Here is a 25,765-nt window from a genome sequence, read left to right on the forward strand (position 1 = left end):
GGGCTGGACTGTTCCTATTGGGCGCAGGGTCAACACTGATTTGCACGTTGCTGGGTTCAAACTGGAATGGCATGGGGAGAAAAACAGCGACGGATTTATGCCCAGATCTCTGTACTGGGGTGAATGTATGACATTGTTCCTCCATTTTGTCTATCAATTGTTCTGTTTTCTTTTAGAAAGTGGTCATTTTATTACTTTACCATTGTGTGTCTGCTTGCCTGTGGAATCCAGCAGGGCTCACACTTGCATTGTTGAGCAATATTAAATCAGGATGTGCTATTTTTAGGGACTACTCACCTTTTCTGGCTGCTAAAAATCCTCTAACTTCTGTGGAAGACAAACTGGCTTTTGACCTGTCTCTGAAAGTGGAGCAAAAGTGACAAGATAACAAGATTTAAAGGCATCTTTATTGCTCACAAAGTGAAAGAGCAATAAAGATGTCTTTAAATCTTGTTGTCTTGTCACATTTGCTGGCTTTCAGAGACAGAGGTCAAAAGTCAATTTGTCTTTCTACATTTATTTTTCTGTGACTGAAGTTAGAGGAGTTTGAAAAGTGAACTGTTACAATTGAACTGTGCAAAGCATGTGAAATAAAAGGCTGTAAGATGTGAGGCTTTTTTTCTAATACAACACTGAAATAGCTAAGTGAACTGTTCAAACAGTTCAAATATATTTAATTAGTTATGAAGAGACATTTTTGTAATTCTGCTGTGAAAAAATATAGGCTCAAAATAGATTAGAACACTTTACATGGTGAGGTGCAAATTTTAAATATTTTGCTGAAACCCAATTTCCAGACATTGTTTATGCGCTATTATCAGTGAAACTACATGTTAGTGGTAAAGTTTTGTGGCCATTTCAATGGAATATATGCTATCTGTAAATGGCAGTGCACTACCACATCATGCTTTAGTAATATATTTATGAAAAGTGAGTTTTTAAAAATGAACTGGGAATTATTACTGCTCCTGCCCAGATGACAGTGCTGTTAGTGAACAAAGGGCCAGATGTATGACCATTCCATTTTGCGAGTCACACATTGCGACGTTTTGCGACTCCGTATTTGCGACTCCCAAAATGGAATGTACAAAAGTGTCTGAGACACTGTTTGCGATTCTCAAATAGATCGCAAGGGACATGCATCGTTAATATTCATGAGGCAGGTCGCAATTTGTGACCCATTGGGAATGGCCTGCAAATACAGGGATGGTGGCCTGCTGGGTACAGCAGACCCCATGTCTGTGTTTGATTTTTCCCTAAAGCAACTTTATCCCAATTGCAGCCCATTTTCCTCAAAGGAAAAAGGGATGAGTTAAAAAAAAATCTTTTTATTTTTTAAGGGGAAGCAGTGGTCCTTGGGACCACTGCCTGCTCTTAAAAATACTTTTGCACCCACTTGAAGTAGGTGGAAAACTTGGATTGTTTTGCGACCAAAACAATGGTACGCACCTTTCTGACTCGCTATTAGGAAGGGACGCCCTTGACATGCCCTTTCCTAATAGCAACTCGCAAACACTATTTTGCAAGTCACCTAATCCCAAAATAGTGTATGTACATACCACCACCCTTTTTTGTGGTCGCAAACAGGCCAATTTCCCATTTATTACAGCAAAAAACTTTCGCAGATCTGGCCCAAAGAGTCAATCATGGATCAGGATCATGTGTACCCTATATATGGGCTTGATTCATGTTATACATGGAACAAACATTTAGTCTAGTTAATAAAAAGATTTTTTGTTCAGCAGAAATAGTGAACTTGCATATTTGAAGGTGCTCTCTTATGTGATAATAAAGAAAAAGGCCACTCCATAAGACAAAATATTTGCCTAGGATCACACAATTTGAGATCAGTTTGTGGGTCAAGTACATTACAGTTAAATCAAGTAGATCATTCAAGTTACTAGACCTGTAGGTCTAGTAAAATGTTTAGGATTTTTCTAGCCCTGATCCATGTCTGAGAGAGGGTGACCGCTGCGCTGTGTGTGCATTCACTCTAGAAAGTTCCACAAGGGAGCTGAGGTGTGCCTTGCATATCCTGATAGCCCATCTCCATCCTGATGGGTCTTCCTGAGCTAGAGTGGTGGGAGGAGTTGTCACTGACACCTGAATAGGGCTGTACCTGTCGTCATACAAAGCTGTCTCCACTCTCCTGTAGTGTGTCTGGAGCCAGGTCAGGAAATGCAGGGTCTGCTGCACTACAGAGATGCAGCACTGCCGTGTGGTTGAAAAAGAAACGCATCGTGGCTGTGCGGCCAAAGAATCGATGCAGCGCCTGCCGTGTGGCTAAAATATAGCCACAACCTGAGCACCGTATCACCGATGTCTGTGACACACGTTCCGACTTCGACACAGGCCCTTCTGGGTGGCTGAAGAAATCGGCGCAGCATCTGCTGCATGGCTGTGAAATCGATGATCCGCTGCCTCCACATCGCCATAGCGTGTCTGGATTTTTAACGCATCGTCCCTGTGTGCCAAGTTCTTCGGCGATGTTGCCCAGCAGTATGGAACCGAAGCAGCGTGTCCAGAGATTGACATCACCTCCCCCCAGTAAGGAAGCAATTCATCACCCCCCTTGGCAGTAGGGAACCGCCGCATCACCTCCCCTGGCAGTAAGAAACCCATGCATCTCTTTGCTTTTGCGGCAGCTCTCCTCCACTGCACCTGTTTTCGTCTTTGTTTTTGACGCATCCCAGGTACTTTGTGCTAAAAGTGACACCTCCATAGTTTTCTATGTACTGATCTATTTTTAACCTTTTAAAGTGATGTCTTAGCTTGTGTATGTTGGATTCTGGTTGTTTTGATCTTGTTTTATTCAGATAAATATTGGTTAGTTTTCGAAACTGGTGTTTCTTTTTGTGGTGTTTTTACTGTGTTACTGTGTGTGTTGGTACAAATGCTTTACACAGTGCCTCTGAGATAAGCCTGACCGCTCGTACCAAGTTACCAAGGGGGTGAACAGGGGTTATCTAAGTGGTGTAATCCCCTTACCCTGACTAAGATAAGGGTCCCTACTTGGAAAGGGTGCAAACCACTGCCAACAAAAGACCCCCATTTCTATGAGATACCGTGGTTAGGCTCATAGAAAATCCTTATTCATACTCATGTAGAAGTGTAGAAGTTGGGCAATCAATGGAAAGGTCACTAGTGATGTGCATTTAAAAAGCAATTCTTGGGAAACTATAACCAGAGAACTGTTTTATGACCACTTGTTTATTATTAAAACATGGCTGCATGTATGGAGCAATGCTAGGAAAACGAAAAACCTTTCTTCAATCACTGTTTATCAAATGAGCCGGTGTGAAACTCATCAGTCCAACTTACATCAGAAAAATATATTCAAATTGTCAATTAATGCTGTGGGTGGGGGCGTGGCCGTGCCAGAGACCACGATGGGCGACCGGCACTGATGCTCCGGGGACCTTGCCTACATTTTTCTGCTTTCCAGCGCCATAATGCCAACCTCATGTCTCCTGCGGGCATGCCTGCTCTCTGCCGATGCCGGGATCTTAAATCACCTAATCGGATGTCAAACACTACTACGGATTTCCTGCTTTCTATACTGCCATCTACTGCGGCCTGACGCCGTCCTCGGAGGCCCCATAGTGAGAGCGTCAGAGGAGACGATGACCTTTCCTCAATCACTGTTTATCAAATGAGCCGGTGTGAAACTCATCAGTCCAACTTACATCAGAAAAATATTTTCAACTTGGCAATTAATGCTGGGGGTGGGGGCTTGACCGTGCCAGCGACCAAGATGGCGGTACGCCATTGATGCTCCGGGGACCTCGCCTACATTTTTCTGCCTTCCAGCGCCATAAAGCCATCCTCATGTCTCCTGCGGCCCTGCCGGCTCTCTGCCGATGCCGGGATCTTAAATCACCCGATCGGATGTCAAACACTCCCACGTATTTCCTGCTTTCTATTCTGCCCTCTACTGCAGCCTGACACGGTCCTTGGAGACCCCATTGTGAGAGTGTCCGTGGGTGAGCCTGAGGACAGGGTCACTGCGTTTATGGCTTTCTCCTCACTCTCCGCTCTCCAGTCTGTGGGATCCCCTATCTTGTATGATGTGATGGTGCTGCACTGAAATGAAGCTTGCTGCCTTGGCCTTGCTCCGGTAATGAGTCGCCACAGTGAGGGCCTGTGACTGCGCCCTGGACTGATTAAGGCTGTCAGGGTGGCCTGCTTGATGCCAGGTCCAGAAGAGTAAGCGCCCTATCCCTGACTGGTGCTCCCCTCTCTCTGGCTTGGAGGATACTCTATTTGGCTGTGGCTTTCATCCATTGCTGCCCGTGGGTTCCTGGTGGACCTGGCGGCTGTGAGTTTATGCACGTTTTTTTTCAACTGCTGCCACTTAGTCTGTTGCTCTGCGAGGAAAGCACTAATTTCTATACTGGAGTCTACAGTGCCGCGAATTGTTGCACCAATGCATGTAGACTGTTGCTTTTTTAGAGTATCTGGAGTGTCCCGTGTAAGTGCTGCAGCCCCTGGTTTTGAACTTCTGGCTTGCGACCTGCTGCATCTGACCCTTGCCCTTCGTGCTGTTTTGACCTTGAATGCGGGTGTTTGATGAGTGCTGCCTTACCCCTCTGGTTGCCTTGGGGCTCTCTTCAGAGCAACTCACTAGCCAGTGATCCTGCTGTCCATCTGCCATCAACACAGCACCTTGCCCACATTGTTTTTTTAAGCTGTGTCAAGACACCCTTGCTACTACACTTTTGCGACATCCCTACATTTGCACAATGGGGTGTAGTGACCCGTAAACAGCAGAAGCAGTACTTTGACTCCACTAGAACCCCACAACAATTAAATAATGAAAATCCATCTACGGACATGCTCTGATGGCCCTCTTGATGGACCTGTCGCCATAATGGCATAATTGAAGGGCAGATTCTGATAGATATTTCTGCCAGTGGATTCCTCACCTTGTGAATATCCCCCTGCGTCAGCAGCTTCCGGAAATTCTTTTTGTAGCTTCGCGCCAATGTGGACCGACGTCACAGAGGCACGGCACCGCGCGCGACTCCGCTGACGTCACCGACCCCATATCAGCCCCATGCCGGCGTGATGACATCAGTTACCTTTTTTCCGCGTCGTCGACGCTAACGGTTTTCTAGGGATCGTCCGTAGCTTTTGCAGTAACTTTGTTACCTTGTGTTGTTGGTGTTTCATTGTCTTCTCTTTCGACATGTCTTTGAAGAAGACCGGATTTAAAGCCTGTGGGGAATGCGGCAAGACCATGTCCATTACGGATCCGCATGAATGCTGCTTATGGTGTCTTAGCTCCGACCACGACGTCGAAGACTGCCGGTCTTGCAGGAAGATGACACCTAAGGCCCTCCGGGAGAGAGAAGCTAAGCTTCTTGTGGCGAAGCTTAAAGGAAGTAAGGAGAAGAAGAAATCAAGGTCGCAGACTTGACGCTCGAGGTCAAGATCTCGCTCGAGGTTCGCGATCGGACTCGTCCTCGGCCCATGCTTCGAGATCGTCTAAAAAGGAGCATAAGAAGAGGACCCATGAATCCCGACATCGCTCGAGGAAGGACTCGGGTTCTAAGCCGAAGTCACAGGTGAAGCTGGTTGAGAAGGAGGTGGTGTCTTCGGCTTCGGAAGATCAGGACGCCGGGGGTGAGGCGTCGCATGTGAATTCGCCAGGTTCACCAAAGCAGACAGCGAATCCATCTCCGGTTCCATTCCATCCTCCGGATCGGGAGGATGAAGGTGAGGGGGAGATGGTTGGAGAGGGAGAGGCTCCGTTACCCGAAGGTCTGTCGACTCCGGTGCACCAGCCTGAAGAGGAGGTCGACGTCGTATCGACTCCACGCCCTCAAGAGCAGCCTGGGGGTTCGTACCCAGCCTTCCCGTCTCTAGGTCAGGATCCGACGCATTTTCTAAATGCGATGTATGGTATATATTCCAGGGCTATGTACCCCTCTGGGGCTCTTGTTGGTCCCACGGGTCCGATGGCGTTTGGTCTGGGTGTTCCCCAAACCTATGCTCCTGCGCCCTTTATGCCGGCTCCGGCGCCGCATTGGCATTTTCCGACGCCGGCGAGGCCTTCGACGCCGAAGTCATCGACGCCAAATCCTTCGACGCCGATTCCATCATCCCTGATGCCGAACCCTGAGCGACGTCGTGGGATTCTTCCTCGTCCGGCGTCAGGATCAGCGCCGGCACCGGCTTCGACGGAGCCGACAGTGGATCCGGCGGCTTCGAATGTGAAGCGCAGGTCAAGGCGTGAAGCCCAGAGGCTGATGAAGGAAGAGAGGTATCGTGAGGAGTATTTGGAGGAGGGTGAGCTGCAGGATCCTGAGGACCCATTTGAGGATCTTTCAGTGGCCTGTGGCCTATAAACTGTCCCCTGAGTGGGATTTAGTTTCAGTACCGGACGAACCCTCTAAAGATGTGGCTCCTTACTATGTTGTGATAAAGAAGGCTGCAAGTTTGTTGAACATTGCTTTACCTACTACTGAGTTTAAGTCAAATCTTCTCACAGAGGTCCTTCACTCTCCATCTTCAGTGACTGAACCATTGCTGCCTTTTAATGATGCCCTCAAAGATCCAATTTTAGAGGTTTGGAAGAAACCTTTATCAGCTCCTGCTGTGTCTAGGGCTGTTGCCAGGAGGTACAGAGCTGCTCCTGATGACCCAGAATTTTTATCCACTCACCCTCTACCTGAGAGTTTGGTGGTGCAGGCGGCCTGTTCCTAAAGATCAACGGGAGCTTTTCCTCAGGTTCCAGCAGAAAAAGACACGAGAAAGCAGGATCAGGCTGCTAAAAAGGTTTTCTCCTCCGCCAGTATGGCGCGGAAGTCCACAAATGCGACCTGCCTGATGGGGCGTTATATCCACGCCCTTATGGACACTGTAAAACAGTTGGTGCCCAAGTTACCGGAGGAGGATAGAAAAGACTTTCAGGAGGTTATCTCTGACACTCAGGCTGCAGCAAGGCAGGTGATTCAGAGTGGATTGGACATAGCGGACTCTGTGGCAAGGGTCACGGGCTCTTCTGTAGCAACGAGGAGAGCTGCGTGGCTGAAATTGAGTGAATTTTCGACAGATGTCCAGTCTACGTTGATGGATCTCCCGTTCGACGGGTCTGGTTTATTTGGCAAGAAGGCAGACGCTGTTTTAGAACGCTTTAAAGACAGCAGGGTGACAGCCAAGTCATTGGACCTTCAGACCAGGGGCACTTTTGGAAGGCGTACTAGAGGATTTAGCAGATCTTCTTTTCGTTCCTACAAGAAAACGCAGCAGCAGCCACAGCAGCAGCAAAACACGCTGTACAGGTCTTATAGGGGCAAGCAAAGAGGCCGTTCTCGAGGCCGTCAAGTTTCCTTCTCTTCCTCCTCTTCCCCGTCCCAGCCCCCTGCCAATGCAGCCAAGCAGCCCTAAATCTGCCATTCCGGATCATGTGGGTCCGGTGGGGGGTCGGCTTACCCATTTCCTACGAGATTGGGAATTGATTACATCGGATCTTTGGGTTCTCAATCTCGTGGGGAATGGGTATGCTCTTCCTTTTCAGGAGTTTCCCCCGAATTACCCTCCTTGCCAGGGTTTTTGTTTGGAGCACCACCTGCTTCTCCTGCAGGAAGAAGTCCTGGCACTGTTCAGAAAAGGTGCGATAGAGGTGGTTCCGGAGCAGGAGAGGGGTCAGGGATGCTACTCCCGGTATTTTCTGATCCCCAAGAAGGATGGCAGGCTTCGGCCAATCCTGGATCTCAGGATCTTGAACCTTCACCTGAAACAGGAAAAGTTCAAGATGCTCACTCTTGCACAGGTTCTTCAAGCGCTGCTGGAAGAGGACTGGATGGTGTTGATCGACTTACAGGATGCGTATTTTCATATTCCCATCCTGAAGTCGCACAGGAAGTATCTCCGTTTTACGGTTGGGTCGCAACACTACCAGTTTGCGGTCCTTCCATTTGGTCTTACTACTGCGCCTCGAGTCTTCACCAAGGTGATGGCGGTGGTGGCAGCACATCTCAGGAGGTCGGGGATACCTGTATTCCCGTATCTGGACGACTGGCTGATCAAAGCGGAGTCGCCGGGGAAGGTGCTCAATCACCTGCAAGAGACAACTCCGTTGTTGCACAGGTTGGGTTTTTCGATAAATGTTCCCAAATCTCACCTGGTGCCCTCCCAGCGCAACCTGTTCATAGGTGCGGTACTGGACACTTCTGTATGTCGTGCTTTCCCTCCTCCTCAAAGGATTCGCGACATACAGGAAATGATTCTTTTATTCTACAATGGAGCGGTTGTTCCAGTCCTGAAGGTCCTACCTCTGCTCGGTCTGATGGCTTCTTGCATTCTGTTGGTCAACCATGCACGCTGGCACATGAGGGCACTCCAGTGGTGCCTCCGCAGACAGTGGTATCAGCACAACGGAGATCTCAGGGAGTCAGTGAGGATCTCCAGAGAAACTGCAGCAGATCTGTCTTGGTGGAGCGTGGAAGGCAATCTGTCACAAGGAAAGCCTTTTCAACTACCTCCATCTGTGGCCACGGTGATAACGGATGCATCCACTCTAGGGTGGGGTGCTCATCTGGGGGACCTGGAGGTCAAGGGTCTTTGCTCTCCAGAGGAACGGTTACTTCATATCAACCTTCTAGAGTTGCGGGCGATACGTCTGGCGCTCAAGGCCTTCCTCCCATCCCTTCGCGGGCGGTCAGTTCAGGTCCTGACGGACAACGCGACCGCGATGTGGTATGTCAACAAGCAGGGAGGAGTGGGGTCGCAGTGTCTCTGCAGAGAGGCTCTGCGTCTCTGGTCCTGGAGCCTTGGGGGACGCGTTTCAGTTGAGTTGGGACTCGCAACTCCTTTACGCGTTTCCTCCCATACCCTTGATTCCTCGGGTGCTGAGGAAAATTCGCCAAGACCGGGCCCAAGTTATATTGATCGCCCCGGATTGGCCAAGAAGGGTGTGGTACTCAGACCTTCTCCACCTCTCCTCTCACCCGCCGCTCTGTCTCCCTCACAGCGCAGATCTCCTCTCCCAGATGGAGGGGCAGGTTCTACACCCCCACCTCCAGACCTTACACCTTCATGACAGGAGATTGAACGGGGCAACTTGAGTTCCTTTTCTCTCCCACACGATGTTGTGGATGTTATCTTGTCAGCCAGGCGTGACTCTACTAAATCCATTTATCCCTATAGATGGTCAAAGTTTGTTGCTTGGTGTGGGGAGAAGTCCATTGACCCTTTAAGGGATCGTTTGTCCAATATTCTTCAATTTGCTCTTTCCTTGGCCCAGCAGGGTTTTGCGGTGGCAACTATTAAGGGTTATTTGTCGGCCTTATCGGCATTCCTTTGTTTGCCTGACCAGTCCTCTTTGTTTAAGTCACCTATTGTTTTACGATTCATCAAGGGCCTTACCAATAAATTTCCTCCCACTCCTTTTATTGTACCTCAATGGGACTTGAACCTAGTTCTTACGTTTTTGATGGGTTCACCTTTTGAACCTTTACACTCATGTCCCTTGAGACTTTTGTCTTTCAAGACAGTCTTCCTTGTAGCAATTACCTCGGCAAGGAGGGTAAGTGAGCTTCAAGCTCTTAGTTCAAAGCCCCCGTTTTTATCCATTCATGCTGATCGAATGGTTCTTAGGACCAGGGCTGCTTTTCTGCCGAAGGTGGTAACTCCTTTCCACCTGGGGCAATCCATTACCCTCCCTACCTATTATCCTCTCCCTCACCCTTCCAAGGAGGAGGAGCGGCTTCATCGCTTGGACCCTAAGAGGGCGGTGAGCTTCTACCTGGACAGGTTGGATGACCAGCTGTTCATTGGATTTGCTGGCTGCAGGAAAGGAAGAACTGTGCACAAGCGCACGCTCTGAAGATGGATAATATTATGCATCAAGATCTGCTACTCCCTGGCGGGTAAGGAACCTCCAGAGGGTATAAGGGCTCATTCCACTAGAGCTAAGTCTGCAACATCTGCTCTTTCTAGAGGTGTGCCCGTACAGGACATTTGCAGAGCCGCGACTTGGGCCTCCCTCCACACTTTCGCGAAGCATTACTGCTTAGATAGTGAGGTGAGGAGGGATGGCCACTTTGCGCGTTCTGTCATCCAAGATTTCTTGGTATAGAAGAGTGGACCCCCTCCTCCGGGAGTGGGGACTGCTGTGGGAATCTATTCACAAGGTGAGGAATCCACTGGCAGATGTATCTATCAGAAGAACAAGTTACTTACCTTTGGTAACGCTTTTTCTGGTAGATACAGTATCTGCCTGTGGATTCCTCACTGACCCACCCGCCTCCCCGTTGTCCACTCTTGTATACCATGTTTATTGTATATTTTTATATTTATTGGTTGTCAAAGGAAATGTTTATTACATTTTGCTTTCCCTTATTGTTTTCGCACTATGTGTGTTTTCTGGACATTGTGTACTGTGTATACTTTGTATTATTCTACTGCCATTGGTCCGTCTGTGTGCCTCGAAGGCACGAAAAAAAGGGCGAAACTGATGTCATCACGCCGGCGTGGGCCTGATATGGGGTCGGTGACGTCAGCGGAGTCGCGCGCGATGCCGTGCCTCTGTGACGTCGGTCCACGTCGGCGCAAAGCTACAGAAAGAATTTCCGGAAGCTGCTGACGCAGGGGGATATTCACAAGGTGAGGAATCCACAGGCAGATACTGTATCTACCAGAAAAAGCGTTACCAAAGGTAAGTAACTTGTTCTTCAAGGCTGTAGACTCACGCTTCTACGCCCCTACAACGAGACTGGACAGCATGCATGAACGTATGGAACATCACGATATCAGGTTAGATAATGCAGAGCAGCAAATATCCGATATAGAGGATGGCGGCTCACCCATAAACAAACACCTGGAAAACAGTGGCGGCTGGTGATATTTGAAAGTGGTGAGGCGTAAGTGTTGGGTTTAAGTGTTATTTCCTGTTTGGGGAGAAAACCTTCAAAAAACCAGTGGCAAACGGTACATTTTAAAGAAAATTTGAGAAACAAAGGTTTATTTAGCAATTGTGAAAGTGCAGTGCTGAAATATTTAAACACATCAAAACCTGCTCCATATCTTACTGTCTTAAATATATTAAACAGTTACTGTAGTGAGTGGCTTGTATGATTGGACTTAAGTACTGTGCAAATGAAACTATACATGTGTTGCACATAAGCAATATGAAGACTCGGCAGCTATAAACAGATCACCATAGTGCAATACATGCCACTGAGAGCAGATAGGCCCCTGCAAAGAATGATTAACAATTACGTATGGCCAGTGTCCAGGAAATTGAGTTCATTATTGTTGTTGAGTAAAAATGTGAGTGAATCCGAGTGCTTAATGGAAGGACAGATGAAGACCGTCCGCCAAAAAAAAGTACTACGGCCCTCGGGCGCAATCAATACTTGATTTTACAATTATATGTCTTTCGCTAATGCCATTACTAGTCAGCTTTTATATAGACTACACCCCCTTGAGTGATCACGCGTTTCAACACATCAAATTTAATTTTTGCATGGAAAGATTCCAATCTTCTGATATACTGGATGGCCAATTAAATATAACTAATCAAAAACGCATTAATTGGACAAATACAAACAAAATTGAGTGGTTCTCGATAATAAAGGAAATCTTAGCTGAATTGGGAAACGAACCTATGAATAAGATTCAAGCCTGGTCTCTCTTCTTAGGCAAACTAAAATGAAAGTCTCGAGTGTGAAGGACAAAAGATACTATCCAATTACTGATCTCCCGAAAGAGGTGCAAGATCTAAGAAGGGCCTTAAGAAGAACACAAAAGAAGTTACAATCAACTAACACAGAAGGGCCATTGTTGGAGACATTTCTCCTGCAAAGAAAACAATACAAAAAGAAGATTTAGAAATTCAAAAAAAGGAAAACTGAGAACTTTTGGACTAAACTGGTATTCAACATTAGGCATCCAAACTCAAATACATTTTGGAATACAATAAATCAATTGACTAGGCATCGAAACATCCTAACGTCAAACGTTCAGGAAACGGAATGGGTCAACTTCCTTTCGCAAAAATTTAAACAAAAGTTACCAAACTTTCCACGGAAACAATTAATATCCGAAAATTCGAATAAACTGAAATCAGAAGAAGAAGGCAGCTGTAAGTCCCTACCAACAGACCTGTTCCAATCATCTATGCCAGTAGTAAATCATGTTATCTATTCAGCAGAGGACAGAGTACATATAATCAAGAAGGGTAAAACTAATGGGGCTCCTAGGCCGAATGGCATTCCACAAGCGATCTACAAACACGCCTCTGAATACTGGAGCTCACATTTTGAGAAACTCTTTGCTGAAGTAGAGACTAACAATCGAGTACCTGACAGCTGGCAAGGATCGATTACAACCCCCATTTATAAAGGAGGAGAAAGAACAAACCCAATTAATTAGAGGCTAATTGCACTGCAGGACGTAGAAGCTAAATATTTTGCATCATTACTCCTGGAAGATCTGGTCAATTGATCCGGGGAAAGAGACCTGATTCCAATTAATCAAACAGGCTTTAGAAAAGGGCTTGGAACCATCTCCAACATCTTATCTATTACAATGGTTGCTGAAAAATGCAAGTGTGAGAAAGAGGACTTGCATCTGTGTTTCATAGACTTAAAAGCTGCTTTTGACAGCGTGGACCGAAATCTGCTGTGGGCAAATTTGAAAGCATGGGAAATACCAGAGAGGATACTGAGGGGTTTGTTATTATTCTATACTGACACCTGGACTCAAGTAAAACTTGGGGAAGGTGCCAGACTATCAAGAAAAGTGTATACAACTATCGGCTTAAAACAGGGGTGCGTACTGGCCCCGCACCTATTTAATCTTTTCATATCAGATCTCTCCGGAAAACTTGAGTAATAAATGTGGAGTAGTCCTGCTGGAGTGTGTAGACTGAGTGGAAGTAAACATGCACAATGAAACACAACCCTAAAAATTAAAATCTGGTCTTGAATATTAGATGTTGACATTTACATTTCAAACAATCACATTTGAGTTCTTTAGGATTATAATTGTCAATTAACAATTAAACCCCTACAAAAAGAAACTCCAATTGCTTCATATGTGAATGTCACCATGTAAAATTCAGATCAGCTTTTACTCTTTTTTTATTTTCGCCCTTCAGGCTTCAGCAGGAAGCAGTCACCAGACGAACACATTCCAGCTCACAATTAACGATCTCCACAGTCTTGCCCTTTTATTATCAGTTACCAGTTCAAGCATATTTTGGCTATAAGTGAAAGCATAGAGGCGGTAATGGTGAAAATTCACTTCTGGCATGAAACGTCAGCTACCGCCATAAAACAAACATTGAAGGAAAGGCGCAAGGCATTTTTACCAAGGACTGAAGTAATGTGCAAGGGCTGGAGTGCAAATGAATAATATGACGTGAGGAAGGATGGAGGCAAAACACCAACACGGCAGCAATGCAACAAAGCGTAGATGCCAGTGTTTATAAACAGAGCAGTGCAGGAAGATTTTACTTGGCACACGGCGAAATCCCTATCGCCTCAAAAGAGGGATAAAGATAGCTCTTTAAAGTGAAAATATTAATACATCGCTCTTGAGCCGAACTTGTGTTCTAGGAAAAAAACACTAAGTGCTGTTCGAGTCTCGGCGCCCGACTCGAGTATATCCTAGGATTCTGGGCAAATCTCTTATACTGCGGGTGCCTTAAAAACAGCTAATCTTAATTAATGTAGCCCGGGTACTCGTGCAATGCGCGCCAATACCTTTGGGTCGAGTTTGCTAACTACAAACTCTCCTGCGTGAACACCATATGGCTGCTTAACTGCACGTAAATAAAACATTCCATAAAAAGTTATATATATTAACTACAGCTTAAAGGGAAAATAGGCACCTACCAGCCTGTGTTCTTCTGGGCCTACGCTGTAACAATGCCAATGACCTTCGGCTTCATATCGCTTCCGAAAGTGAAAGCACACCACACATGAGGAAAGGAAGGAAGAGTGCAGACAGCTGCACCCCTCCTACAGCCCGGCCCCTCTCGTGATGACTTGTAATTGTCGCCACCCACTACCTCGTTCTGCCTCTCAGCCTGCCCGCCCCCTGCCATTGAAACAAATGGAGTTCTGCAAACTCCTTCCAGCCAATTTTGTAAAGCGCCCCAAAAGCAGATTTATCCTCAGCATTCTAACGCGACACACCCCCTGCCATGATGTCACTACTGTAGCTTGTGCCTGCAGGTCGAAAGATGACCTTGCCCTGGCAGGCACATGCTCAGTAGGACGTCATCTGCAGTTTATTACAGCTGCAGCATTGAAAGTAATAGAGCAGGCTGAAAGTAATCATTTCTTTACAGTTGCTTGGCTTTTCAAATTCTTTTCTTGACTCTCCTCTCAAAAATAGCAGGGCAAAGCCCTTCTGCCCACTAACACCAGCCACCCCTGCTGGAAAAGGGAGGAACACCTAAAAATGAGGATTTAGAGGCACGATCCCACCGCAACAATATTTGCATTACGGGGAAGGCAGAAACTACCAACACCGGGCGCATGGGCACTTTTGTTGAAAATCTATTGGTGGAGCTGTTTGGCAGGGAATCGTTCACTAATACCTTTGTTGTTGAGAGAGCCCACAGGTCCCCTGGTCTGCGCCCGATTCCGGGAACATCCTCTCGCCTCATTATTGCCCGGTTACTCAATTACCATGACCATGATACAGCCCTGAGTTTGGCTCGTGATAAGGGGACTTTACAATATCAAGGCATTTAAAGTTCTTTTTGTGATGATCTGTGTTTTTTTCACAGAAGCTGCACAGTTGTTTAAGACTAATTACGCTCTTTCGATCTTCTGTATGACTTGGAATACCAGGGGCTTAAATATACCTCACAAAGGGAAACAGCTACTCACTTATCTGAATAGACATGGAGTTAGGTGGGCCTTCCTGCAAGAAACACACCTGGCGCTCCTCGCCACTTGTTCTTATGTTTCATCCTAGAGCGGAAATCGCTTCTTTGCCTACAGTGAATGAATGAATGATTTAACTTGCTAACACGCGAAAATTGCCCCAAACGGGTTATGTTGGTGCAGCGACAGTACAGGACAGCCAGAAAAGAGACCAGATCTAAAACAATGCCATTTTTAGTGCTTTCCTGAATGAATGATAGTCTGTACAGGATCTAAAGGAAAGGCAATTTGTTCCAGAAGTTGGGGTGTCCAAATAAGAAAAAGACCTTCCACCACATCTACATGGACGAATCTACGGGACTGACAGTAACTCTTTATCATTGTAACACAAACTTCTAGGGGGATAATAGTGTTTGAGCTTCTGGCATAGTTATTCAGGGTATTTTCCCAACCGGGCTTTGTAGGTTAAACAGCACAGTTTGAGAGTTATCTTTTTCTTTACTGGCAACCAGTGCAGAGATTTTAAGAGGGGAGCAGAGGCCATTCTGAGCAGTCGATTGCAAATCAGCCGGACAGCTGGCAGATGCTAATAGCACATTGCCGTAATCTGGTCGGCTTACAACCGGAGCTTGCACTAAGGTCATCCTGGCCGATAGTGGACGAAATGGAAATGCCTTCTTGAGTAAATATAGTATGCGGAAACAGGTCACCATAGTAGATAGGACTTTCTCTTTCGTTTCAAGTTCCTGGTCTAACTTGACCCCAGATATTTAACTACCTTGCTAGGGATAGCGGCGGTGCCCAACTCAGGAGGCCACCAATCTGGGGACCACAGGGTTTGGGTCTTCCCATAAAGAACAATCTCTGTTTTCCCTGGGTTTAACTGCAGCAAGTTATCTGCCATCCATTTGACAATCTCCTTCAAACCCGTCGAAAAGCGATACTTTGCTTTGTCAAGATTTTCCTCTAAAGACAGGACCAGCTGAGTATCTCTTTACTCCCGGGGGCTTTGCACATTGATTCACAGAAACATCCCCTTTATTAGTCGGGACGCGATTTCTGATCCTGAGAGTCGTTATCTTTTGGTCTCTGGAGTACTTACTGGCAGGTCTTTATTTTTTGTTGATGTTTATGCCCCTAAAGTGGACTCTCCGGGGTTATTTTGTACACTCCCCACTTCTATGAGTTGACTCTGATCTGACCTTATAATCCTCAGGAGAAATTTCAACATTACTTGCCATTCTCCTGTTGACTTCACTGGTTCGCCTGGCGTTACTAACCGGGTGCCCAGCAGTCCCTAACAGACCTCCTTGACACCTCTCATCTCTACAGATGCCTGCTGCTCCCAGTACCCACACAATAGATATTTCACTTATTACTCTGTTTCGAATAATGTATGGACCCGCATAGATCATGGCTACTTCTTCCCTGCAGTACTCCTGTGGCTCGCTGACATTACCCATAACCTTGTACATTATCAGACCACTCACTAGTTGCAGCTTCCTTGCAAATCCCATTTTCCAGCCTACCTGTCTCGAAGTGGAGCTTTCTTGCCAAAGCACTACATGATGAGGTATTCTGTACTGAGGTTCGAGATGCAATTATTGAATACTTCTCAATAAACACCGGGACTGTCAAGACATACTCAATGCTGTGGGAGGCCTTCAAAGCTTACATCAGGGGAGTTCCATTGCTAAACATGCAGGAGTTCTTTGAGTAGCAGAAACGACTCAAGGAAGGTAGAGCAGAAGCTGTGTGACCTGGAAAGCTAGAGCATGCCCCCAACACCTCATGTACCATTATATACAAGATCTGCATTATTACAGGAATTCCAAGACCTGGCTATGTGGGAGGTGGCCTACTTAGGCAAAGGCACTAGAGCACGTAGTTACGGGGAAGGAGAAAGACCTCTAAACATGCTGGCCTATTTACTGCACCCACCTTATCAGGCCTCTTATGTAACTGGTTTATAGTTGGAGGATGGAACCGTGGTTACTGATAATGTAAACATTTTAAATACGTTAAATGACTATTATATGCAACTTTATACGTCACACACGATATCTGAGAAACCATACTAGCAGAATATGTATCCGAAGTAGCTATGGTATAGCTGGAAAATGTCCAGCAGCAGTTTTTGGCGTCCCCAATTATAGGCGAGGAGATATCCCAAGCTAGAGATGCCCTGGTTGGCTCAAAACAGGAAAAAGAGAGGAGTTAGGACCAAGGGGGCAAGGCACAAGCAGGGCCGTGTTATAACTTGTTAAAGAAGAATGTGCCTCGCATTGTTTTGAAAGCTAGATGTCTTTGCTAAATAGCCAAACCCATTGATTTTAGTTTGAACCGGTGTATTTATTTTCACCTTTTTATTATCACTATTTTTTATTCTTAGTTATGTCTTTCAATCTGAAAAAAGACATGTCGTGTCATATCAATACATCCTTGTTCTCAAAACAATTTACAAACACAGTTATATAAAACATAAATGTGCTGTTCTCGAAACTATTTAGGAAACACACTTAAATAAAACATAAATGTGCAATACAACATATATCACAAACACTTTTTACGTGAAAAAACATTTTAACAAAAAAGACATCCAATACATATGTCGCTATTGGTGGTATGCTTTTGATTATGATTCTTAAGACTCCTTAATATCTATATTTGATATCCAATCTTATACAGGTCACGTTAGATTTTTGTGAAAAACTGGAGATTTTTCTCTCGGATCACAAATTTAAATTATTCAGTAATCCTCAGTATATTTAACTGCCTACGCGTTTCTGTTCCTAGACGCGAAGTACCAGGAAACTCATCAGGGCAATTGTATTTAAACAGCAATGGCGATTTCTGTAAGGGTATGTGACATAAAACAATTAATACAAGGGGCTCCTTTCTATTTGCCTTTTTTTCACTAGTCTCATTATTTGTGGTTGGGTCATTTACCTTACGCTTCTTATTTATCTTTCTCTTCTTTGCATATTTTAAAGCCAACAGGTAATTGTTCACAGTAGTCCTATTACAGGGCTTTAGTTTTTTCACCAAATCCCAATAAGCAAATCTCAGTTACACAGTCCACTACCTTGCCTACTAATCACCGTAAGTGTGCGAGTTACATCTGTCCAGAATCCATGAACCGGACCACATGTTCAAGCCAAATTACAAAGTCGGCTCCATCCAACCCACATCTCGCACAACGGGCATCCTCTCGCAATCCATATCTTTGCAGTCTCAATGGCGTATAATACATTTGGTGCAGAAACTTGAAATGAATCATGCGGAGGTTACAATTTGCCGTTAGACGGCCCTTTAGCGCACAGCTTCCCCCCCACCTCTCCCAAGGTAGCGGGCTACTCATCTGCTCATTCCATTTATCCAAAGAGTGAGAGCTCCGCACCTCTGTCTCCCTTTGTGGAGTCGTATTCAGCCTAGTAATGAGGCCTTTTGACTCTTCTTTTGCTATTGTTACTTGCAAGGCTTTCAACATTTTTGGCTCAGGGAAACATGGGTAGAGCACCCTACCCTGACCTATATCTTTACTACCTAGCAGGGGCGGCTCCTCCGCTAAGGCGGAGGAGTGTCGCCCCACTGCTTGTCAGCAAGTGTAAGGAAAAATAAAATAACTGAAAGCTATCATTTTAGTTTTTCCTGTTTGTGGACACAGGCAGTGTGGGCGGGGCTGCTCTGCTGACAGAGCATAGGGAGGGGAGAAGTGGTTTTCACTCCCTGAGTGCACATGAATGTTTGTCCGGCCTTCTCGGGCCGGCCAAACATTCATGCACACTTTCCCAGTTGTCCACGCAGGCTGCATTACAGCCTGCGTGGAGAACATGCCCAGGACCCCATTCCCTGGTTGAGCGCCAAACCTCCTGTGATGGGTCAGGGTAGCCTGGGCGCTAACCAATCACAAATCTGCAATGCAGTATTGTGATTGCCTCAGGGAAGCCTCAGTCAGGGTGCTTACTGTTGTTCCGGCCGGTGCGACGAGGAGAACCCAGCGAGGAAGACGCAGCAAGGAGATAGATACATTTAATTTTTTATTTGAACCTGCCTCCCCGCCTGGCCGTCACTGCTACCTAGTAGCTCAAGCACATTTTGCTTAATTCTGGTAAATCCTGATGCTCGACTGCAATACCTTAAGCCGGAATTGACGCAGGCATTCTCATTAGCCCTAACCACAATAATACCCCAGGGTTACCTAGTAACCCTACGGAATTTCAAACGCTCCCCGCCACATACTTAACATGGTCCAAACTCCTCCACTATTTAGGTAATAATACTTTATATTCCCCACATATTCCTCTTTCCAACAACCCCTGGCTTCTATTGACTTGTGACAACTCGACCCAGTGCACTCTTGTAACACATCACCTATATACTGTGGGTGATCTTTTCACAAATCGTACCCTACAATCTATTTCTGCTCTAACGGAGGGCGATAACACAACACACATAGACAAGTTCCTATTATACCGCTTACAGGACTTTGCCCGTCTTCCTTCCTTCCTACTCCTCAGAGCCACAAGATTCCACCCTCCCACGTTATTAATTATTACCACTCCAGACAATTCTCACTTGATATCCTACCTAAATCATACCTCCTTACAATTGAGATATATTGGGACGGAAAAGCAGAGGGCTGCTTGGGAGCGATATCTGGGACACCCCCTTCCCTTCCCAACAAAAGGTGGTATGGACTGCTGCGAAATAACCAAACTGGTTTCCAATAATCATGGTCACAAACTGCTACATTTTAAATAGATACACCCTGCCTACATCACACCCAAATCCTTTGCCAAACTAGATCAGATTTGATCACACCGCTGTCCTAAATGTATGGCCTAAATGGTTAGAGCGGTCAACCTTGAAGCTGGGGAACCGGGTTCGAGTCACAGCAGGGACGCTCAGCATCATATGATCATATGATTCTGTGTAAATCACTTAATCTCCCCGTGCCTAACAAAAAACAAGCATCGGCATAGCCAATAGATCTCGCCTTTGGGACCTTATAAGTGTTTAGTTATCCAGCACAATATTCCTGGTGCAACAACATCAACTGTTGCATGGCTGAACACTTACAAGGTCCCAAAGGCGAGACATTTTGGCTATGCCAATGCTTGTTTGTTTTAGGCGGTGTCAGCAGGATCAATTGTTGTTAGGGGGCTTATGCGATGGAGGAGCAGAGTCTGTGAGGTGGGCTATTGTCAGGGAGCAGGTGGATGGACTAGACGAAGGTAATAGTAGACCGAGTGGTAATTTCATTGGGGAATGAGTAGATGGCCAGGCGTGGGTATGTGAAGAAAAGGTTATAAGGAGGGGACACTTGAAATTTTATTAGGGCGTTGGGCACTGCCTGCACTCTCCAATGGTCTATGGCATTTGGCATGGGTTCTCGGATGCCTCTTGTCCCTGAACAGATTTAGATTTCGTTCCTCTGTGCATCTTTCTGAATAAATGGGTAGCTCAATCTCATCTATACTCTGATAGTAGGAAAGGGAAAACTTTTGCTTATACAGAGCTATCAAATGAAGTTGGGTAACCATCTCTTCGTGAGGGTGTAGGACTAAAGGTCTGTCCCACAAACTCTGCAACACTTAGATCACTGCTTATCCTTCATCTGTCCCTTCACTAATGTTGACAGAATGATCAGATTCGAAAAGAAATGTTTTATGATGCTGCATAAGAACTTTTAGGAGTAATGCATCAGTTTTACTTTTCCTTCAAGACCACTAAATTGCAAGGGGCTACATTCTAAAATGCACTCCCCTGTATAAATATGAATGTCTTATTTTACTGTTGACAGTGTGTAACACATAAAGCACTGAAAGCCTCACATAGAAGCGTTCCAAAACTGTGAAATTCACATATAATCAAACTACATACATGCGAGCTATGGCTATGATTCGCAGTGTCAAGCTGTAACCATGGCACGTCCATTCCTATAAATTTCTCAAATTGACCACCCTTACCTCTACCCTCCAAGGGGCTTGGCGTGCTATCTGTTGAGGTGCTTTCCGAAGAGCTCACGGGGCTGTGCAGTCTTTCCCTAGATGGACTTTAAAAGGTTGATAGAGGTGGCACCATAACAGCAAAGGCCTGTGCTTCCCGACCGTACCTGGTCAACTTTCAAACTCCTCGCTCGTACCGCCTCCTCTTCCTACTCGCAGCGCACGCAGCTGGTCCGGGCCGGGACAGGCAACAGTTTGGAAACAACCCTTGCACCAGGAAATAGTATTTTGGTTGCTGGGGAGTGCCCTGCAACAGCAGTTGGGGTCAGGTACGCCCATCGCGAGTGAGTGACAGGCCCAGAACAAACAGTGGCAACTATGACCGAGCTACTTTCGGTTTCTGTTTCACGTCTTGGGGCGAGTAAATGGAAACACAAACTTCAAGCTCGGGCCGACTCTGCACACTCACGGAAAGCACAGCAGGAGGAACGGTTTTCTGTCCGATGCGGTGAAAAACTCCATGTGAGTACATAATAAGGTGGATTTGGGTGGGTTTGGGCAAGTGGGTGGATGGGTGCCATTGAATAGGGTGGTTGTCTACAGATTAATTCTAGAAGTTCCTCTGATCAGAGAGCCTGGGTCATCCATGGCAAGTAGCGAGATTTTATAAGAAGTCAGTTTACAGTTTCGACGACCCTTGTCAAGAAATACAGCTCTCTTTTTCACATTACATTTAAAAAAAAGTGAGAGAAAAGTTACCGAAATAATATGCGAAGCCATCAATTGTGATCTGATGCGCATAGGGTTGAGACAAGTCGTGGCAAACTGGGCGAGAACAACACGGAACCACATCCCTCTACTGCGTTTCCGAAATAATGACGGCGTTTGAAGTGTTATCATAGGGGCAAGGGGTGGATCACGGGTGGCGAAGTGCATTAGGATCTTTGAAAGTCGCCTGACCATGGAAAGTTGTAGACAAGCACGGCCCTGCGGCCGCAAATGTTAAAGCGACAAGCAGCGCGCGCACAGTCTGCTCAATTGCAAGCACTGCACTTGTGGTGCAACGCTGCTCGCTCCCGCAAGGTGGATGCCGCCACAAGCACGAGTGTGTGTTTGAAAATGAGCAGAGCGACTGCTAAAGGCCCTCCTATGCGGCACATGCGTGCTGCGTAGGCGAGATCTAATGAATGTGTCCGTCTCTAACGCAACTGGTGCTCATGTAAAGCGCTCTGATACTGTTGGATCAAGTTCGCTCTATATAAACTCGGGGGGTGGGGAGGGGAAATATGCTGACTTTGTTTACCTAGCTTGGAACTATGCTACGATTCTCAATTTCTGGGAAACTGTTAATTCTGTATTATCCTGCATGACGGAGCAAAAACGTATTCCGGATCCACTATTGGCACTCCTTGGATGTGTAAAACCTTTACCTATGGGCATTAGATGTTTCACAGCTACTGCATTGTTGCTAACCAAACGGCAGGTGGCCCTTCATTGGGGAAGCAGCACATATCCTATTGAAGAAGCTTGGTTGAGTGATCTATCCTGTTGCGACACTACTAGTGAACTTTATGTCACACTGCTACCTCCTATCCACTCCAGGTTCTTTCCCTACACTGATATATACTTGCCCTTGACACTTTCCTTCCAAACTTCATTTTTCTGCCGTTCAACTTTCTTTTTCTCACTATTAAACCCTTGGTCCTCTTGTTTCCTTTTTCTTTTTCCCTATCTTTTTCACAAATGTGTTCACATTGTCATGATTGCACAAGTGTATTTTATTCTGCAGGTTCTGCATGCTTTTTGTTTCTTTACAAAATGCTCTAAATAAAGTTTAAAAAAAAATATAAATGCTGGGAGACGCCCTGCTGGTAGACTTCCAGTTTTAAAAAGGAAGCACGGCAAGAGTGCCATTTACAGGCATATGTATGGCAGTAATATGGCTGTCTACACACATTTTCAAGAAGCATTTATGCCAAGATATCCAGTCCTATTCAGAACCACTGTTGATTTGATGATTCTATACAAACTTTCATTATTGTGAGCCATTCTCTTTTACTGTTAACTGATTTGATCATTATATAGCATGTGTGTGAATCTATGAAAGATGCAATGCGCAGTCCTGAATATATGGACAATTTTATTAAGGTGCGATGTGAGAAAGCATTTTTCTTCCTCCAAATCCCTGAGGACATTGCTGTCTTTCTGTGCCACAAGGAAATGCATTGCTACCCTCTTGTGCTTGTTTTTGAGAACCAATTCAGCCCTTTCTTAGATTTATTTTCCAAATGTGACTTTTAACGCAAAAGGTTTATCATTCATTCAAATCTTTTTATTTTCCTGGCATTTGATTAAAATCTTCCATATTTAACTGATTTTCTTTGACTCATATATATTATTTTCTAACCACGTAAATGTTTTGGTCAGTTGTTACACTTGTTTTCCACAAATTTCTCAGAGGGAAAGCCTTGCTGCTTAAGGAATCTATCAAGGTTAAGCCAGATTTTCTTTATAACAAGAGGTCGACTGAATAGGAGCCAGATCGTCTGGCCACATGAAGGCCTCTCTACCACTAGTTTAGCTATCCAGTTTCCTTTAACAAATAACTAAACTAACAAAGAAGTTGAACAGAGACTGACGTATGCTGTGGGATTTGGATAAACGTACTCAAGCTGCCAAATGTTGTTATTCAGGTGCAGACCATAATGTACAGTGCTGTAACCAGCCAACCAGCTGTGTTAAAGGCCAGCCGTTGTTTTAGCACATTACCAGTTTACACTGAGATGTAAAGGGGCTGTTGATAGTGCTGTCTGAAAGCTCAAACTATCCATATAGTTCCATTAGGACGGTGGTTACTTAATGCAGAGGTCAGAGGTTATGAGCTGAAAATAGTAATTTGCAATGTCGCCATTGTAGCCTTACTCATATATGCACAAGAATATAGTATAGTTCCAGCCATGCATATTAATCAGATTTTATCTCTGTAATGCAGTCATGTTGTGATATCTCAGAATTCCAGGCCCACAGTGGTATAATTACCGGGAATTGTACCACATTTTCATCCTATAATAAAGTCAATGGAGCTGTTTCGTTGTTTAGACATTATGGTTGTAGTAAATAAGTAATGAGAAATTAAAGCAAATACTGAGAGTTTGTATTTTTTTTTTCAATGCAGTGTTCACCTAACTTGCTTTACCTTGTTTCTAAATTATGTTGACATGAATGTGAAAGATTTACATTCTCTGCAACTGTGATTTCCAGGACAATGCACCTTATGGAAGGAGACTTACCCCCTTCAACGTCAGGAAGTTGTGGAGCTTGCATTAATGGAAAGTTGTATATTTTTGGAGGATATGATGATAAAGGTTACAGCAACCAGGTAAGGTACATTTTAAGAATATGTTTCTTTTGCAAGCATGATGAAACTTTTAATCCCATATAATCATGTGGTTTGTGTGGGCACCTTTATAGATTTCGGCTTTATGAATGACATGGACCAGCATTCATATATGCCAAAAACTGACAGTGTTAATAGTGAATGTGTGCTGTGGTGTGATAGGTGGAATTGTTGGGTTTGCGACCTATTTTGCTGCTATCATGCTTCAATAAAAGGTTTTTGCTTTTACATTGTATTCGTTTAACAGCAGTGGTTGAAAAGGAGTCTAGTCATCAAAGAAATAATTAGATTGTGTATTGCATTACCTAGTGACTACAATAAGGTTCCTTCAGTGAGGCTCTGTTATCTTTCACATGTCTGATTACATTCATTTATTGTTTGGGACCCTCTCTGTTCTGGTTGTAGGAAGGAAAATATTAAAGAAAATGGTAAAAAGAATAAGGGCCAGATGTAGGTAATTTCCATTTACCGATTCTAAAATACCGACTCATACCGAATCGGTATTTCAGAATCGGAAAATGGTATGTAGGAAAAAAATCGGTAAAACTTACCGATTCGGAATGACTCGGTATCACAAATCGGCAAATACCGAGTCGGTAAATACCGAATCGGTAAAATCCGATTCGGTAAAACTCATGCATTCCTATGGGCCTCCTGGCCCATAGGAATGAATGGGAGTAACTGATTCGGAATTTACCGAATCGGAATTTTCCGAATCGGTATTTACCGAATCGGTAAAATCCGAATCGGATGTTTGAAAAACTCCATGTGAGCCTGACAACCAATCAGGGACACCCTACACACCCCACAACCAAGGCCCTGAGATTCCAACCAATCGGATTGAAGCACCCCTTCCCAGTACCTGGGAGTGGCCACACCCATGCAGGTGAACACCAACAGAACAAACAATTGAGCTGAGGTGGGAGGAGCTGAGCATCCACAGGCAAGCAGTGCTACAGAATGGAGACTCATGAAGGGCAAAAGGATGCTGGGGAGAGAAAAAGGAAGATCAAGTTCAGCCCAGAAGAACTACAGGTGGCTGTAGAAGAAATAGTAAGCCGCTACAGCCAAATTTTCGGGAGGCAGTCTCTGCATGTTGCAGAGACTGTGAAGAGGAACATATGGCTTGGCATACAGGGCAAAGTGAATGCCATTGGTGTGACCCACCGGGTGATTGAGGACATCAAAAAGCGGTGGTATGACCTGCGCATCGTAACAAAGAAAAAAATTGCAGCACAAAAAAAGGATGCTGGTGAGACTGGAGGTGGCAGGAGCAAAGCCCCAAAGCTGACTGCGATGGAGGAGCTTGTGGAAACCACCATGGAGCCAGAATGCATCCATGGGATAGGAGATCTGGACAGTACTGCAAAAGCTACAAAGAAACAAGGTAAGAGGCATGTACCCTAATCCACAACCATTAACCTGACCCCGTACCCCACTGTGTAGAATCATCACACTGCATAACAGCTCATACTTGGTGCCAGCAATGCATCATGGTAGACGTAGTCATAAATACATTGATGCAAAACATACACCACACGACTCTGCAAGGCATGCCACACACATCA

The 25,765-nt window shown here is 45.3% G+C and overlaps 1 protein-coding gene across 2 annotated transcripts in view; it reads left to right on the forward strand.

The window, feature by feature from the left end:
* Positions 1 to 25,765, forward strand: part of KLHDC1 (kelch domain containing 1) — a 1,359,852-nt gene that overhangs the window by 257,494 nt on the left and 1,076,593 nt on the right. For both annotated transcript variants that reach the window (XM_078659709.1, XM_078659708.1), the window contains exon 3: positions 24,062 to 24,179. In XM_078659709.1, coding sequence (XP_078515835.1) covers positions 24,062 to 24,179 — 118 coding nt within the window. The remainder of the gene's footprint in view (positions 1 to 24,061; positions 24,180 to 25,765) is intronic.

Source organism: Lissotriton helveticus, chromosome 9 (assembly GCF_964261635.1).
Source record: "Lissotriton helveticus chromosome 9, aLisHel1.1, whole genome shotgun sequence".
NCBI lineage: Eukaryota > Metazoa > Chordata > Amphibia > Caudata > Salamandridae > Lissotriton > Lissotriton helveticus.